General features: G+C 32.3%; 2 protein-coding genes across 2 annotated transcripts; one reads left to right on the top strand and one right to left on the bottom strand.

Annotated features, from left to right (window-relative positions):
- Nucleotides 1–960: 960 nt before the first annotated feature.
- LOC112780077 (receptor-like protein EIX2) lies at nucleotides 961–4,130 on the bottom strand. Its single transcript, XM_072227926.1, has 2 exons — nucleotides 3,440–4,130; nucleotides 961–3,166 (listed from the first exon to the last, which is right to left on the bottom strand). Exons 1-2 carry the CDS (start codon nucleotides 3,956–3,958, stop codon nucleotides 1,145–1,147), a joined length of 2,541 nt encoding a protein of 846 aa, XP_072084027.1. The 5' UTR covers nucleotides 3,959–4,130; the 3' UTR covers nucleotides 961–1,144.
- A 1,663-nt stretch (nucleotides 4,131–5,793) lies between these two features.
- LOC112776939 (non-specific lipid transfer protein GPI-anchored 14-like) lies at nucleotides 5,794–6,862 on the top strand. The gene is made up of 3 exons (XM_025821219.3): nucleotides 5,794–6,191; nucleotides 6,406–6,507; nucleotides 6,614–6,862. Exons 1-3 carry the CDS (start codon nucleotides 5,870–5,872, stop codon nucleotides 6,745–6,747), a joined length of 558 nt encoding a protein of 185 aa, XP_025677004.1. The 5' UTR covers nucleotides 5,794–5,869; the 3' UTR covers nucleotides 6,748–6,862.
- Nucleotides 6,863–19,047: the final 12,185 nt, after the last annotated feature.

Below are 19,047 nucleotides of genomic sequence, written 5' to 3'. Positions count from 1 at the left end.
CATTTATGTACATGCATGTATTCATATATGTATAAGAGCAATTAGGTATCTTTTAAATAATATTTTTTATTTAATTTTTTAAAAAATAAATAAATAATAAATAATTTTTTATTTTTTGAACAATTAATACTATAAAAATAGATATTTAAATTAATTAAATAATAATAAATTCTTCAAAAAACTGAACAAAGAATAAATTTTAAACAAGAAGTAACATTTTTTTATATGTATTTGTTAACAAATAGATATTTGTTAAATGGCCAAAAAATTTAGCTCCCAATTTAGTTTATAGGCGACCTATTAAAGCCTAAATTATTAAATATTAAACGTTTTACACATTGAAGAACTGTTTAGACTGTCAATAAAAAAATAATTATTTTTATTAACCTAACGATATATAGTTAAATGTATTTACAACACTATTTTATTGTAAATAATTTTTATTATTTTAAATATTTTAAAATTTTAAATATTGTTGTAATTTGAAACAATCCCACTACGTAACCAATAAAAATTCTACTAATTTCTGCCAACTCTTGTTTATGGCTGTGTTTAATAGAAGTGTTTTTGTGGATGTGTCTAATAAAAATATATTTTTTATGACGGTGTCTAGGTAACCAATAACTTTTTTGAACAACATGAACAACAACCAATCGAATTAAAATACACTAAACCTTCAAATTATTCACCTAAATCTTAACTTTAGAATAACCATCCGCACATCTAGTGAAATGAACATCCGATATATTCATTGTTCACATTGTTTAGTATTTTCATTGTTTACCTATAATTATTGTTGACAATAAATTAGCCGATAGTATATTGGTACAATATACTTTTCCTTTAGGAAATTAGCAAGAAACTACTATATAGTGGTAATATTAATATGTTAGGAATGATAGTCACCCAGAAAAACAATATGTTAGGAATGAATATATTCACTTCAATGACACCTTGAAATTTTAGCTTTAGTTACTTAAGGAAATTAGCATAAAGCAAAATCTTAACTGCAGAGGTACATTCTCAGTTTCCCAAACATCCAAGAACTTTGAGTACAAATGAAAGTAAATAAAAACAGAAATGACACCATTTCACTATATTAATAAAGACAACCTTGTGATAACACACTTCTTAGAATGTAAACTTATAATTTAGCAATCAACCTTCTTATCTTCAAGACTATGGAAACATAAATAAGATCATCCAAGTGATTAAGAACACGAAAATAAGCATGCCTGAAAGTTCTGTTAAAGAAAATAACACTGCAAATCCCCCAAAACCCTGCAGCAAATCCGACTCCCATAGCTTTGTAAAAGTCAGATGTATCAAAGAAAATCCCATCATCATGTTCAACAGAACCAGCACCCAACAACTCTTGGCCGCTCGAACAATTACTTGTCAAAGGAGGACCACAAAGTTCAGGGTTACCTGTGTAGCTAAGTGCCTCAAAGCTCTGAAGCTGAGTGCTTGTTGGGATCATACCTGATAAGTTGTTGTATGATAGGTTCAAGAAGCTGAGAAAGGACAAATCAGACAAGCTTTGAGGGATTTCACCCATAATTTGGTTCAATGAGAGATCAAGGGACTCCAACAATTTCATTTTACCCATGTCTTTGGGTATCTCTCCAGACAAATAGTTTCTAGACAAGTTCAGAAACCGCAGTGCAGATAGCTTGGAAAGTTCTGTTGGAATAGCCCCAGATAGCTTGTTACTTGAGAGGTCAATCATTCTCACAAGGATCAAGTTGTCTCTGTACTCTAATTCATCTCCTTTTGGAACCAAAACAAGACTTTCTTTGTAATTATCATAGTTGAAATCAAATCCATAGTAGTACTTCAAAGGGTTGGCATAGAAGTCATCTTCACCAGCCATTGCCTTCAAGCTATCCAAACAATTTGGAATTGTTCCTGAGAGGGAATTGTTGGCAAGGTCCAGCACAATGAGGGAGGAAAGTTGGCACATGTTCTGAGTAATGCTTCCTTTGAACTTGTTGGATCGAAGGCGAAGAACCATTAGAGATTGCATTTCCCATATCCATGCTGGTAATGTATCAGAAAGTTGGTTGTCACCCATGTCAATGAACTTCAACATTGAGCAATTTTGCATTGTCGAAGGAACTGATCCGGAAAAGGCATTGTCATCTAACAACAAAGACTCTAGTCCAGATAAGTACCCTATGGAGTTTGGAATTTCACCAGACAATTTGTTTGTGCCTAAGTTCAAATGCATTAAAGCTTGCCAATTCATCCAACATTGACCAAGATCACCGGATAAGCGATTGTTCGAAACATCGAGCACGGCTAACTTGTTAGTATAATTACCATTCATCCTCTCACAGAAGAAAGGAGAAATTGGTCCTGAGATTGAGTTGTTGGCAATATTCAGCACTTCAACATTTGCAGACACACTTGGCAATAGACCCTTGAATAGATTAGAACTCAAATTTATAATGCTGGAATTTAAGAAGACATTAGATAGATCTCCACTTATCTCATTGTTAGAGAGATCCAGGAATTCGAGCTGCAAAGTCCACTTCCAAAACCAAATTGGAGCCTTGTCTGAGATACCTGATTTGGACATTGTCAAGACCCTGAGAGAACTTTGCCTCTTAAGCCATGTTGGAAACTTAGGACCTACTCCACAGGAACTCATCAAAGCATATTCAAGTTGAAAAGGGGTCACCCAACTAGAATTGACACTGAAAAATAGATCTGTTGACGACATTCGAAGTTCCTTTAATTTGGAAAGTTTTAGAAAATTCAATTCATTCATTGGTCCTTCCAACAAATTTGATGAAAGGTCTAATGTCACCAAATTTGAGAGAATTCCTAGACTTTCAGGCATACCACCTGTCAAAGAATTTGAAGCAAGATTTAATACCTGAAGGTTTTTCAAGTATCCAAAACTCTTTGGAATTGTCCCATTGAGTTGGTTGTGACCGAGATTTAACGTCCTCAAGGATGATAAATTTGCCAATGATGATGGAATAGGACCTGTGATGGTGTTGTTACTGAGATCCAAGACTTCAAGATGCTCAAGCTTGCCTAATGAATCTGGAAGTTCCCCACTGAGTTGGTTTCGTTGTAAGACAAGACTCTGCAAGTTCTGAATTCTTGATAGCATCTCAGGGACTTCACCCTGAAGAAAATTACTTCGCAAATCGATCTGCACAAGAGTTCTACTGAGATTAGAAATCCATGAAAGTATCCCTTGATTGAGATTGTTGTTTGAAAGATCAAGCACTTGGAGATTTGTGAAGTTGGCTTTCCCTTTTGATGGTGATAAGTTATCAATTTGACAATTCTCCAAGTGCAATTCTGAAAGGGAAGGAAGTGCACCAAAAACTTGAATCCAATCAAGTTCTTTATGTAGGTCTGTACTACTCAAATCAAGGTATTGTAATGAAGAAAGGGTTGAAATCCAATTAAGGTTACCAACTTGAAGAGCATAGTTGTATCCAAGATTAAGATGCTGCAAGTTTGAAAGATTTCCTAGCTGATAAGGGATTAGTCCCATGAATCCACTTAAGCTAAGGTCCAAGTATCTTAGTCCCTTCATTGAGCCAAAGAAGCTTGGTATTTGAGTATGAACAAAATAGTTCAGACTCAAGTCCAGGCTAATCAAAGATTCTAGTTCAAGCAAGGAAGGACTAATCTCACCACTCAACTCCATGTAAGGCGAGTTGAGCGGGGTGCTGAGATTGAGTCCCACGACTCGGCCGGTGATGTTGTCGCAGCGAACTCCTAGCCATCTGCAGCAGTCCTTTTCATTAGACCATGATGAGAGCCTGTTGGAAGGGTCTGAGAGTCCATGCTTGAAGCTGAGGAGTGCATTCCTTTCTTTCTCATTGCATGTCATGTTTAGCCTTTTCACCATGCATAAACTGAAGTGAAGGAAGGTTGTTAGAATGATGAACAGAATCAGGAGAAGAGATTGAGTTGCATATGGGGATGCCATGATCAATTGCTAAACCAGAAGGAATATTATTGTATATACTATATAGTAACAGTGGCTGCTTTAACACAATAGTGTAGTGCAGTTTATATGTGAAATTATTAGTCTATAACATATCTATCACACATATGACTCTGAAATGCTTCTGAATATGTGAATGTGAATAATATGTGTGTAGTACAAGTATTTATCTTTTTATCTTTTACTTTTATTAAGGAGTTGGAGCAAAAAATCTGCTATTCGTCACACTTTATTTTGCAAATATTACTCTTATACAAACTTTTAACCAACTCCAATCTTTATCCACCTGGTATTTCCTTTTTAAAAATGAAAAATAATATTTTCTTTTTCTTTGTATGAACAGAAAATTGCACGCTAGTGCTTGTTAATTGTTGGTGAGATTTCACATGTTGTTGTTGCCTTCTTGTGAAGTCTATAATTGAGAATCGTTAGATGATAATTTAGTCAAATATGTTAAATTATTTAATGGTTTTTAACTATGAACTTTATACGAAGATAATTGTACGTGAGTTTCTACCTTAATTTTACATATATTTGTACAACATTTTTTTGTGATCCTCAAATCTGAATTATGAAGTGGTTCATCACTTTTCCAGTCAACGGTGGAATCTCCCGGTTGCACACTTTGACTTCATGGACTCCTGATTTTTACTTGCATTTTATTGGGGAAAGAAAACTAAACTTCAAGTTATGATTAGGACACTCACTACAACTACTACTTGATCATTTGAATATATTTATGGTGGAAAAATAATACGTTAGACATTATTATGCTTAAGAAACATTTCTATTTTAAAGACTTTTTTCTTTTTATACCTTTTTTTTTTTGTTTGTCTAATGGCAGTGGTAGGGCCATTACCAACCCATTTAGTACAACTTGCATTTTCTGTGGTCAATCAGAAAAAACCATGATTACAAATTCCACATTTAGTTTTCCAATTTGTTCTAATAATATTCATACTATTTTTCATGGAAATCCTAACACCATTTGATGCTCATTTCACACGGCTTTTCTCTCTATTCAATCTTCTATGAGTTATATATAACAAAGTGCATGGTTTAGTTTGATAAATGTGGTTTATATGTTCTGCATAATAAGCTAGCTTGATCTCTTTGTAAGGTTATCCTGTTATCTAGTATAGTATCTACTATCTCTAGTCATTCTCACTCTTCATTTACTTTCCTCTTTTGAACAATGCTGATTGTTCAACAAAAATTCATAAGTCATAATTACTTGTATGATTTTCTATGAAAATAAAAAGGGGAAAAGAAATTCAATCCACTCTTTTTGGTGGTAGTGTGAAAGAGTTATGGAGACAAATTGGTGTATAAAGTCTTCCACTACACTACACATTCTCTAGTTTTGGCAGGTTGTATAATGAATTCTGCAGACTATGGGGCTGCGTCTGCGCTACCATACAAATTAAATCTCTTTTTGAATGATTAATCAAGGATCAAATTGAATTGCATATTTTGAAAATAGGGGATAGAGTAAAACACATTGTTTTAGTACCTTGCTGTTTGTAAGTAAAGAATGTTAAGTTATCATGCATTATTTTGCACATGGAATATTAAGTTATATGATCATATGATATATCTCTTTGATTATAGTCTTTTGTTCACACCAAAAATCATAGAAACTCCTATGAAAGAAATTGCTTTATTCTAGAAAGTAATATAATTTATTAATGGACAATTTAAGTAGTGAAAAAAATTGAAAACAAAACTGAAATGATTATATCATCTACTAGTCTCCTTTCCCACCCAAATAGACTTTTCTAATCTAACATTACATATATAACCTTTTAATAAACCACAATTTCTATATAAATAGTTTACATAACTTTAAAATTATAATCTACCTCCACCAATATTCATTCTCTATAATTGAATATGGATTCTAAGTTAGTGTTAATAACAATAGCATTGATATTAATCAGCAATGCAATGGGGGACTCAGCACAAGAGAAACAAAAATGTGCAGAACAACTAACAAATACTGCAACATGCTTGCCATATCTTGGTGGTGATGCAAAAGCTCCCACATCAGATTGTTGCAGTGGCCTCATAGAATCCTTAAAGAACAACAAAAAATGTGTCTGTCTTATCCTCAAAGACAGGGATGATCCTGACCTTGGATTGAAGATTAATATCACACTTGCACTTGGTCTCCCTTCGCTTTGCAAAGCTTCTGACAATTTCTCACAGTGCCCTGGTAAGTTTAACCAATCCCTCTTTTTATGTTTAAAAGAAAAGAAATAGTTTGGATCATAGTTACATGGTGATGAGAGTACTCAACTAGAAACTAATATTTAACTAGCTACCTAACACACACAAGGACTCAATGATATCTGAAATAGCTTTTAGTTCTTAAAGTTTAAGCTATTGATTGTGTTTTGAGAACTTTGAGTTTGGAATTGTTTGAGCAGCACTGTTGCACTTGGATCCTAAGTCAGCTGAAGCTCAATCTTTTAATAAACCTGATCCGAACTCAAATGGCGGCTCTAGAACTCCCTCTCCTAGTCCTTCTGGTAACTATAATGTCAAAGTACATATTCTTTTTTTGGTTTTGCACTTGTTTAGGCTTAACTGGGAAGCAGAAATGATAATTACAATGTGTGTCTTCTTTGTATTCAGCTGAAGGAAGTTCCCAAAATGGGAAAAACAAGGATACAACTGAAACGGCAACTGCAAAGAACTGTGCATCTAATAAGGGACAGAGACTGTTGCAAAGTTTTCTTGCAGGGCTTCTACTTTGGTTTTCTATATAGCCTAGCTCAAATAGCACCAAAAATGTCAATTATGTTACCCTTTTCACATCATCTGAAAATGTATAATGTAAAAGACTGCTGACACCGGATTACAAGAGACTAAAATTTTTCAGTAGCTCTGTTGTTATTATTGGTTCTTTATTTTTGTTCCGAGAATTTTGCCTACCTGTGATGATGTCCAAATAAAAGGGAGTGTATTTGTATCATTTTATTTATATGGATAATACAGAACATAATGATTGAATAAAAATAATTTATTTATAAGTCTCACCAAGCAGAAGATCAAGTACACACAAACCAGAAACAAAAAAAACTAGGCATAAAAGGAAAAACTAATCACACTTGATGTTATCAGTGGCTAAGAGAAGGGGGTTGAATCTTAGCCCCCTTTTTACTTGATAATACTTGATGACCTTTGAAACCAGTTTTGGAAACTTTTTATCTTTTTATCTCGTGACTAGCCACGAGACTTTTTCTTTTGTCTCGTCCCCAGCCACGAGACTTTTCTTTTTGTCTCGTCACTTGACACGAGATATTTTTTATTTTTGCTCGTGTGCAGTAGAAACATAAATAGAGTAGAGAAGAGAGAAAATTACACCCAGATATATCCTGGTTCAGCTGCTAAGTGCAGTGCAGCCTACATCCAGTCTCCATCACAAACATGATGGAATTTCACTATAATCTTTCTGATTACAGACTGTAAAGTGCTAACCCAACTTACAAGGACATCTATGGACAAAGGAACTCTAAGGACATCTATGGCTTTTTCTTTTAATTTTGCACTATCTGCCTTTTTTTGCTCTATGACTTTTTTCATACAAACCTCAATGTTTGCCTTTTTCCATGAGACTCAAGACATGACAAAATTAAACATAAAATTACAAAATAGAATACATTGAAGGAAAAGAGAAATCTGTTAGCTCAGGTAGCTCTGAGAACTCTGTGCCTTGCACTCTCAAACTTTCTCCTTGCTCCAAACCGTGGCTGTTCTCTCTTTTTATAGAAGAGGGAAGCCTCCACATTTGAAGCCAAAAACCAAGCCAACTTCTTCTTCTCCAAGAACAAAACCGGTTCGGCCAGAGAGAAAGAAGAGATAACCCATGCAAAACCCAACATGCAATTACCTCTAGTCCTTCCTTGGTCATCACTCTTCATCAATCCGAGCACTCCATCCTTGGCTTGTTCTCTATGATGGATTTCTGGCCCTTGATGCTTCATGATGATGATGGCTTCTTCTGCTCCACTTTTGCTTCCTCCCTCACGTAGCCACCCTAGCTACCTTCTGTGATGAGTGATGTAACAACCCTAGTTTTTGAAAATTAAATAATTGGTTATTTGTGATTTATTTTATTTGTTGATAATTTTTTTTTAGGAAAATTATTTTACTAAAGATAATTAAATGAAGTTTCATGATAATTGGAGTTTAAAGTAATTAGAATTTTTATATAATCTTTATTGGATCTTTGGTATAATTGAAATTATAATTTTGATAATTGAAAAATAAGAAGATTTGTATAATTTAATTTAAATAAATTCTATTTTGAATGAATTATGTTATTATTTGAACTCCTAGAAAATGATTTTATTAAAAATGATTAGATTGATATTTATAAATACTTTAAGTTTAAATCAATTAATATTTATGTACAATTTTTATTATAATTGGTTTGCCTATGTGAATAGTTATGTTTAATTGCTAATTGCTTTACTTGATATAACTGCTTGGTTGTGTTTGAACCTTCTTACTTGTGTTTGTGACTGAAAATTGGTTGGATTGTAATGATTTGGTTGTTGATTGAGTTGCTTGGGCCTAGGGCCGTGGTTAATTACGAGATGGACTGAAGACTGTGTTTGGTTTATATTTTTGGTTTAGAAAAGTATGAAAAGCTAAACTGGTTCAGCAGACTTAATGAACCTATGCTTGGAACAGTTTGATCATTCATACTGTCTAGGAAAAACTTTTAAAAAGGCCTTTGGATTTAGGATGAAATATAGTTTTTTTGAGTATGTTAATTATTTGCATTTTATTTCATTACTTTTACGGCATTCCCATTCCCTACTGAGAACGTGTGGTTTGTTCTCACCCCAAAATCTTCCACCCTTTCAGTGACACAGGTTTAAAGATTCAGTTTGAAGCTGCGGGCGATTCTAGAATTTACTTATGAGTTAAGTTTATAACTTGAGTTTCTTTCATAGAATTCCCTCGCCTTTGTAGTTTTAGTTTTTATTTTATGCAGAGGGATAGGAGTTGTACCTGAATTTTATTTAAATTCTTTTGTATAATATTACTATTATTAATAATTATGTGATTATTATTACTTTGTGATGTTTGCTATATGATTTTAATTAATAAAAACAAAAATTTCTGGTATTTTTTTACTAAAATTGAATCGCGATATCGAACTAAAGGCTTAATAGTAAATAGTTAATAAGGTAAACAGGTCAGTAACGCCTTACTTTTGGTACGATCATGACGTATTGGAAGTTGAGTCGTTACAATATGGTATCAGAGCAGTTCGTTCCTGTTAGAGCCTTGAGAATGGACTGACTATGCTCCATTGCATACTCTGAGTGTCTGTCATGCTTAGTGACTTGTTCTGATAACAAGAGTTTGAGTTTTATATGCATGACTGTCTGATGATTAACGTTGTTAGTTTACCATTTCATACTTCATGGTATTAGGTCTGGCCAACTTAGTACTAATGATTTATGTATATGGGAACACTAATAGGTTATCATAGACGAAATAGAAGTTATAGGATTTCAAAATAGAAGTTAGAGGTTATGAAGTTAGCTTCGATTCGACGTATAATCTTTACTCGTGCCACATGAACTCGTGCCATCCTTTTCTTCGTTGCTTTCATTGGAATTCTTTGGTCTAAATTTCCTTCTTAGAATGTGATTTGCTTGTTTCCCAACCATACTTTGTCATTCTTGTATACCTTTGCTTGCCTATGAATCTGATTGCTTACGTAACTCTTTGAATATTCATCCTTGACAATGCCTATACTTCTGTCCATATATTCTCCTTTCTTTGATTCAGTTTGAACTTATTTTATTCTAGCAATTTTCGAGGACGAAAATTTTTCTAAGGTGGGTAGAATGTAACAACCCTAGTTTTTGAAAATTAAATAATTGGTTATTTGTGATTTATTTTATTTGTTGATAATTTTTTTTTAGGAAAATTATTTTACTAAAGATAATTAAATGAAGTTTCATGATAATTGGAGTTTAAAGTAATTAGAATTTTTATATAATCTTTATTGGATCTTTGGTATAATTGAAATTATAATTTTGATAATTGAAAAATAAGAAGATTTGTATAATTTAATTTAAATAAATTCTATTTTGAATGAATTATGTTATTATTTGAACTCCTAGAAAATGATTTTATTAAAAATGATTAGATTGATATTTATAAATACTTTAAGTTTAAATCAATTAATATTTATGTACAATTTTTATTATAATTGGTTTGCCTATGTGAATAGTTATGTTTAATTGCTAATTGTTTTACTTGATATAACTGCTTGGTTGTGTTTGAACCTTCTTACTTGTGTTTGTGACTGAAAATTGGTTGGATTGTAATGATTTGGTTGTTGATTGAGTTGCTTGGGCCTAGGGCCGTGGTTAATTACGAGATGGACTGAAGACTGTGTTTGGTTTATATTTTTGGTTTAGAAAAGTATGAAAAGCTAAACTGGTTCAGCAGACTTAATGAACCTATGCTTGGAACAGTTTGATCATTCATACTGTCTAGGAAAAACTTTTAAAAAGGCCTTTGGATTTAGGATGAAATATAGTTTTTTTGAGTATGTTAATTATTTGCATTTTATTTCATTACTTTTACGGCATTCCCATTCCCTACTGAGAACGTGTGGTTTGTTCTCACCCCAAAATCTTCCACCCTTTCAGTGACACAGGTTTGAAGATTCAGTTTGAAGCTGCGGGCGATTCTAGAATTTACTTATGAGTTAAGTTTATAACTTGAGTTTCTTTCATAGAATTCCCTCGCCTTTGTAGTTTTAGTTTTTATTTTATGCAGAGGGATAGGAGTTGTACCTGAATTTTATTTAAATTCTTTTGTATAATATTACTATTATTAATAATTATGTGATTATTATTACTTGGTGATGTTTGCTATATGATTTTAATTAATAAAAACAAAAATTTCTGGTATTTTTTTACTAAAATTGAATCGCGATATCGAACTAAAGGCTTAATAGTAAATAGTTAATAAGGTAAACAGGTCAGTAACGCCTTACTTTTGGTACGATCATGACGTATTGGAAGTTGGGTCGTTACAAGTGAACCCAAAAGCAGTGGCAAGCCATCCCTCCAAGGATCTTCTCCTTGCTAGCCGAATCTCCTTCAACCATTTTTGGTATGGAGAGGCTGAGATCTCATCACCATATCTTTCCTTTCATAGTTGCAGATCTTAGCCACTATATTTTTTATGTTTTCTTGCCATCATTTCGATGGTCTTGATGCATGTAGCTTCTTCTTCCTTTTGATAGCTCAACTTAGCTTCCATAGTTCCCTGTGACATGACCGAAGACAAGAAAGAAGACATGAGAGAGAAGAAAGAAAAAATTGAACATTAACTAAAGGATTTTGATAAAGCAAGGTCCACTTTCCTTTCACTGAGCAACGTGTAGCTTAGTGATATCCATCAAATCAATGACCAACTCTCTCTCATGTTTCCAATGCATGTATTAATTCTTCTCAATAAAATTTTGAGTTCCATCACATGCTTAAAGAAGAGATCCGTTGAAGGCATAAAGCAATAATAACATTTGCTTTTCTGATTAATTGTTTTTGGATCATGCATTGGGTGTATAGCAAAAATGATTAACTTGGGCTTGTGGGAATAATAGCTCAATTTTGGCCCAACAAAGTCATAAATTGCTTCAGCCAAATAATATAGGAAACATTAATAAAGGCTGATTGGTTTTAAGCATATTGGGCTTGCAATAATTCTATTTTTCTATTCGGCCCAATAAAAAAAACCTGCATCACAAAATAATTAATTAACATATGTTAAGTGAAAATTAAATTAACAATTTTATAATTAATTATTTCAATAATGTTTGTTCATTATCAAAATAAATTTGAGTTTTCCAAACTCATCAACACTAACAATCTCATTAAACATTAAGTGAACTATGGATGAGGATGGTGAAAACTAAACTTCAAACTTCAAGTTTTACTTGTTGGTTCCTCTGCACCATTTGCTTTAGTTTGGCTACTTTCAAGACAACTGCAACATATATCTTGTCTTTTACCTTGTCCACATATCCAAAGCAAACATACCTCCAATTCTTTTTGAAATACAAAACCCCAAGAATTCCCCAAAAACCGATTGCAAAGCCAAGGGTTATGATTGAGTAAAACAACACTTTGTCTAGCTTGTCATTTCACTGTCTTCATCTTCATAGCCTTCAATGTTGGGAACATGATGAGGACTAGACCGGGACGATGTTTTGGAAGTGGAGCTCCACAGAGGTATTGGTTAACAGCGTAACTGAGTGGATCATTTAAGCTTTGAAACTGGTTTTCACCTGGAATTGGTCCTGAAAGATTGTTGTATGATAAATTCAAATGACTTAGAAAAGTTAAGTCAATCATGCTCCTTGGAATAGCACCACAAAAATGGTTATGAGACAAGTCAATAGATAACTTTATGTCTCCAATCATTTTAGGAATCTCGCCTGACAAATTATTATAGGACAAATTGAATCCAATCAATCTTGAATGCGAAAGTATTTCAGTAGGAATTGATCCAGACAAAAAGTTATTTGACAAGTCCAAGTTGACGAGATATTTCAAATTTCTAATGTAATCAAGTTCTCTTCCCTTGATGACTTGCTTCACTTTTTCATCGTCTTACCCCCTTGATTCCACCGAAGATGAAATGTTATATGAGAAAATATGCGTACACATTTTTTTACTTTAACATTGATCATTGCACATCTATAGGTTGTATCTATGTTCTTGTATCAAATAAAATTTAAATGTTATTTATATAAATCAAACTACCAAAAAAAAAAAATGTAATTCACAACAAAGAGATACGAATTGATTAAACAGTACATGATAATCTCAATTTATCAAAGACTTCTCTATACACACAACATTAATAGTGCAATTCTCAAAGACCACCTCATGATTTTGAATTAAAACATTTATCCCTTACTTGTTCTTAACTCTTAAAGAATAAATTACCATTTATACCCTTAAAAGATACAGACGCTGACAAATGTACTCATATAAGAATAAAACGACAATCATAACCACAGAAGATGGCCTCCGTGTGCCAAGAGTACCTGGACGTTGGTTACGCAAGTGGTCCGTTAGGGTACTTTTGGTACACGGAAGCCATTTTCTATGGTTATAATTGTCGTTTTATTCTTATATAGATACATTTATCAGCGTCTGTATCTTTCATGGGTACAAATGGTAATTTATTCACTCTTAAAAGTGCTACATATAACTGTCTGTGCATAAAAATCGACCTTGGTAAGTAAAGACTCACGGTTTTCAATTTGAGCCTTGTTGATTTTCACACCAAAAGACATCATCAACAGAAATTGTCTTCTCTGGAATTTGATTAGAACGATATCATTATTTGGAACTATATTCATTCTTGGGATTAATGCAATTCCTCCTATTTTGGTTCTTGTTAGTATTTCGCATTCAATCAAGTGGTTTCCAAGTCTTCTAACCTGTAGGCGTGTACCGTTTTATATGTCATTTGACTGGTCTATGTTTTTAAGTAGCTTCACCGGAACAATAATCTTAAGCGTGAGCTTATGAGGTTGAAGATCAGAACAATTAAAAGCATTCAATATTTCTTGACCAAGGAATTTCAAATGGTTTTTCATATTTCCCTCCTCAACACGAAGATTGTTTGAACTAAGATACACCTTTTCATCACCAGAAATAATTGACAGCAGTTGACTATTTATCTTGTCAACAATGTCTAAGGTCGGCGCTAAAATTGTTTGATTATTAAAGTAATTGCTCGATAAAGCTATGCACCAAATTCGGAAAGACAAAGTCAATTAACTCATCAAATGTCTATTCGTAATCTGGAACTATCATATCCATAGGAATATCAATTTTTGACTCTCCATCTAGGTTATCTTCTAGTAGGCCATCACCAACTTTTAACAACCAATCACTAAATTCCTTAATTTTCTGTTGGTTATCATTTTTGCATCCTATAGTTAGCCTCATGTTCCTTGACAGTCGTAGAACTTCAGCAGACTCCTAAAGATATGAAGAATTTATGGTTGCGGCCCGTTTGGGAAACTTTAGAAGTAACTTTTTTTAACTTTTGACTTATGAAAAGTAGTAGTATTAATGTCTGGTGCAATTTTCAAAACCAAATTGCAACTTTCTAAGAAGCTATTTAGGAGCTTATAGAGAAGTTAAAAAAAATTACTTCTCTCATAATACTTCTACTTTTCATCACATTTCTATAAAATAAGTACTTCTAGAGTTAAAAATCCAAACACAAAATAACTTATTTATAAGTTACTTTTAACAGAGTCATTTATTGTTTAAGTTATTTTAACAAAAGGAGCTTAATTAAGTTGATTACCCAAACTGGGCCATATATCCTGTCGAAATTCTCTTGTAATTACAAGCAATATTTGTCTAAAGTCTCCATCGAGTACAATCACATTCCCTCCGAATGGACGCTCGCCATTAGCAATTGATGCGTACTCATAATATCTCGCAAACATCTATCTAGTGCTTCATAAATATACTTGCTACGCATAGGTACCTCATCCCAGATTATTAAATCTGTCTCTATAAACAATTTGACAAGGGGTGAGTCCTGTTGGATATTGCATGCAGAATATTCATCTATAGTTAGAAGTATCATGAATCTAGAGTGTACAGTCCTACCATTTGATAGGAGAAGTGATGCTATTCTACTGGAAGCCACATTAAGCACTATTTTACTCTCCGACCTAACTTTTGTTGACATTAAGTTGTAAAGGAATGTTTTGCTGCAACCACCATGACCATAAAAAAAAAAAAAAAATTCCTCCCTTAGATCTATTTATCGCCCTTATAATCCTGTTATAAGCTTCTTTTTATTCCATAGTCACCGTGTACAACATTGATGATGTTAAGGTCTTTAATTAACGTATGTCATACCTGAATTCGTCTATTATTAATCGCTTATCCTGCAATAAGTAGTTATTATCAAAAGAAATTGATATTAAAGGATATTTTTGTAAGCTCTTTCTATACAAATACATGATGATGTCTTCTATGTCTGACAATACAAAATTTTTGATATCTTTATCAGACATAATTAAATCTATCACCATTTAAAAGACAATACACGATATTAAACAAAAGAAAATAAAAAAATAAGTAAATGAAATTGTTTTAAATCTCTAGAATAAATCATTGTGAAATCATAATTCATTAATTCAATATCCCTTTTTTTGTGCAAGAATCGATTTTTTTTCACCGTGCTTGTTTAGTATTATACCTATTCGTGCTAGTCATTATGCTCTTAAAATTTTTGTTGCGAGACCGTTTAAATTAATCCTTTTTATAAACTAAAATAAAATAAAAAAATCAAAATATTATCTAACTCATAAATATATATTAATGATAACTATTAAATTTTTCTATTTTATAACTATAATTATTTTTTTATTATATATAAATTTATATATTCTTGAATTAGTACATTCTAATCTTTGTGTGTATGTGCCTTTTTTTTTTACTAAAAATAACACAAAGAAAAAAGACCTAAAAAAAAAAGTAGCACTCCTCTTTAATAATAGTATCTAAACTATTAGGGGGCAGCAATCACTCCAAGTACACCTACTTGTTTAAAGCAGCAGTCTTAGCCATTAAATCAGTCGCTCTGTTTGATGTGCGCTGGATAAGTACTACCGTAACTGTCCAATAGCGCTAGAGCATCTCTTTAATTTTGTTAAGCAGATCAAAGTCATTCCTAATCATGCTGGTTGTGTCTCGCGAAACAAAAAGAAACACATCAAGATTATTAGTTTTACATATGACCTCTTTGCACTCGCAATCCCAAACCATAACAAGCCCTCTCCAAATAGCATGAAGCTCACAGTAGAAAACACTAGAAAGAGGTATACTGACAGAACAGCCTTTTATCTCGAGCAGCATGTTTAGCTAAGTGAACAAGTCGCTGCAAAGAAAAACTTATTTTTGTTGGGGTTTTTTTTTTTTTTTTGTAGGTGGATTAGACAACTCCCAATTCTAAGTACATAATACACACTCACACACTCCTCACATACTTACCAATTTTTCTTCTCAATTGCAGCTAGATTCAAACTCGAGTGAGCTGCTCATTGGCATTTTTGTTGATGTTAAAAGGCAACATGTTGAATAATATAATGATGATATGAATACCCATGGATTATTCGTCGTATTTTAGGCCCAATACCCAAAAACCCAAAAGACAAAGTTTGCCTCTCACTAACCCTTAAACTCAATTACCTGCACCATAATCCAATTCCCTATTTCTGGCAAGAATTCTTCCAACTCAAACACAAAAAGGGCACTTAACATCTTGGTCCATGGAGGCATGTGATATATTGGTAAAACTGTTTGTCTCAAATACGGCTAAGCTGAGTTCAAGTCCTAACAATTGTTAGGTTTGTGTGTGTGTACTGTGTATGACTAAAAAAGAAAAAACATCTTGGTCCATCAAAATTTCCTAATTTCCAAGAGTTTTTTAACATCTTGCTCCATCAAAATCCTTAATAAAATCCTTTATTTAAGAATTATCTTTCTCTTACACATATATTTGGTAATTCTAATCTTTTTGTTTAAGTAGCTAACAAAATTGAGTAAAAAGGAAGGTAATTATTAATTCATTAAAAATGAGAGAACTGATCCACAAAGAATCAGGGTGATCAAATTGGAAGCCTATACAATTTACAAGTATAGGGTTTGGGGCTCTATGAAAAATTGAATTAACCTTAGTATGATCAGAATATATATATATAAATTAAAACAATAAAGATAACAGTAATAATGGTCATCAAAAATTCAAAATAATTTCTTACCTCACCAATCACCATGGTACATTGTTGGTGCATACTCCATATATTTTCATTTTTTTTTTCTTTTGACCCTTAATATATGAGATAGCACCCCGGAAATAAGGGAACCCAAGACCCTCTATTTGGTTAGGGTTTTTATTTTTTAATACTATTAAGCAGTCTACTATATTTTATAGGTGAACTAACCCTGCTTAGTATAGAGAAAGATGTTTATAATTTTATATAGTTGAGCGTAACGCGAAAAAAAAAAATTAACCTTGTATCCTAAAATAAACAAAGGACAAAACAAACACCCCCCTCCTTTCCAAACCTTAGCTAATAAAAAATAAAAATATATATATATAGATAAAATAAACTTAATTATGTTTCCTGTTTCCAAGGTTTGTCTTTGGTTGCTTTTAAATCCAGCTTCTTCTCTCAACGGATTCACTCATGTCTAATCAGGATATGCCACCGAATGCAATTAACACATTTAACAAATTTTTTTATACACTAGTTATATCCAGCATTATTAGTCATAGTGTAATTCAACTAAAAATATATATTCAGTAATATTCTTTATATGGATAATAGTTTATAATATTGTACTATACTATATATTATATAATTATATATGCTGTATAATATATGTAGCGGCGCATTAAAGCAAAGTAGCAAACTATTGAACTTTTTCCGAGTGACTCTTTGCGAGGACTGCAAAGACGCAGGGTCAAAATATTTAATATTTTCTCCCATAAATTATTTATTGTTTAATTGATCTTGGCACTATTCAAATGGACATATATAGTCCCAAGATATCTGTATTAACTAGCTTGATTACGTCTTTAATATGAGATGTAATTTATCATATACGTAAACAATTAATCTCCATATACAAGCCTTTTCACTATACAAGTCTTACAAGTTCTTAATATCTTTTATCCCTAAAACGTGCTACTTATGGCACGTATGTTTCACGCACCTCTTTAATAGATTTTTCAATCAATCAATATACAAATATATAACTTCCTTTTTCGAAAAGATTTCGTTTCCTTTTTCGAAAATATTTCGTTTCCTTTTTCGAATTTCTTCTGTGTTTTCTTGCCTTCTCTCTTCAATATCTTTCGTGCGTTTCTCTCTGTCTTCTCATTCGCCGTTTACGTAAGTTTTTCTCTCCTTTCTTCGATTTTCTCGTTTTCCATTGTTTCTGAAATCAAGCTCTGAAATCGTTTTGAAGATAATGGATGATTCAACTTCATATTGTCATCTGAACCAGAGCGAAGTGAATTTTGAATTTGAATCCAATAAAGTTCTTGAAGTGTGGTTTAATTCCAGTTAATAATTGAATCTGAATTTGAATCCAATTAATAGTTTATGATTGTGTAGCTGAATAATGCGTGGACTTTACCAGTGAAATTTGTTGTTCATTGTTCTTTGTTTGAATTGAATCTAATGTACTAGTTCTGATGAATTTTCTGCATTTTATATCAGACATTTTGGTGTAAATCAGGAATATTTGGGTATATTTTAAGAAAGTTTGGGTGTATTTATAGTTTATGACTTTTCATCTCACTAAAAATGAATTGTCTTATTCTTTTAGTTGAATTGTTTTAGCTTTTGTTTAACGATGATTCATGAATCTGATTTTTATTATTTTTTATGATGGTTTTATAGTTCTATTTGCATTCTATAGTTTATGCTTGTTTTAATATGGTATATTTTTGATATATTTTGCGGCCCCTCTATGGTATTGATGAGCAGTTTGTTTTCTACATACAAGCGTTTTTCTCGTACAAGTCTTCTCCTCCTTTTATTGTTTTGATTCCAATCAAGTGCTGAAGTGTGGTTCAATTCAGAATAAAAAAATGTAGCATTAGAGAAAATATTTTTCTGTACAAAAATGCTATTTGTACACTAAAATCAACTACTAAAATCAGCCACCAATGTATTTGTGTATAAATACATGTATGGTTTAATTTATTTTCAATGTCTATTTGTATTCTAGTATGTATTTTATACTAGTGGCTGACTTTGGTGGCTAATTTTAGTGTACACGTAGCATAACTCATTTCTGTATTTGCAGCAAATTTGGGTATAAAACGAAGATATTTGGGTATAACACAAAGATATTTGGGTGTATTTTAAAGAATTTTGGGTATATTTTTATTCTGATAAGTTCTGCATAATTTAGAACTCTTTCTCTTCCTTCTCCTCATCTTCTGCTGCTTCTTTTTTTTTATCATCA

This window comes from Arachis hypogaea, chromosome 19, assembly GCF_003086295.3.
Source record: "Arachis hypogaea cultivar Tifrunner chromosome 19, arahy.Tifrunner.gnm2.J5K5, whole genome shotgun sequence".
NCBI classification, from domain to species: Eukaryota; Viridiplantae; Streptophyta; class Magnoliopsida; order Fabales; family Fabaceae; genus Arachis; species Arachis hypogaea.
This window is presented reverse-complemented; position numbering and strand designations above follow the sequence as displayed.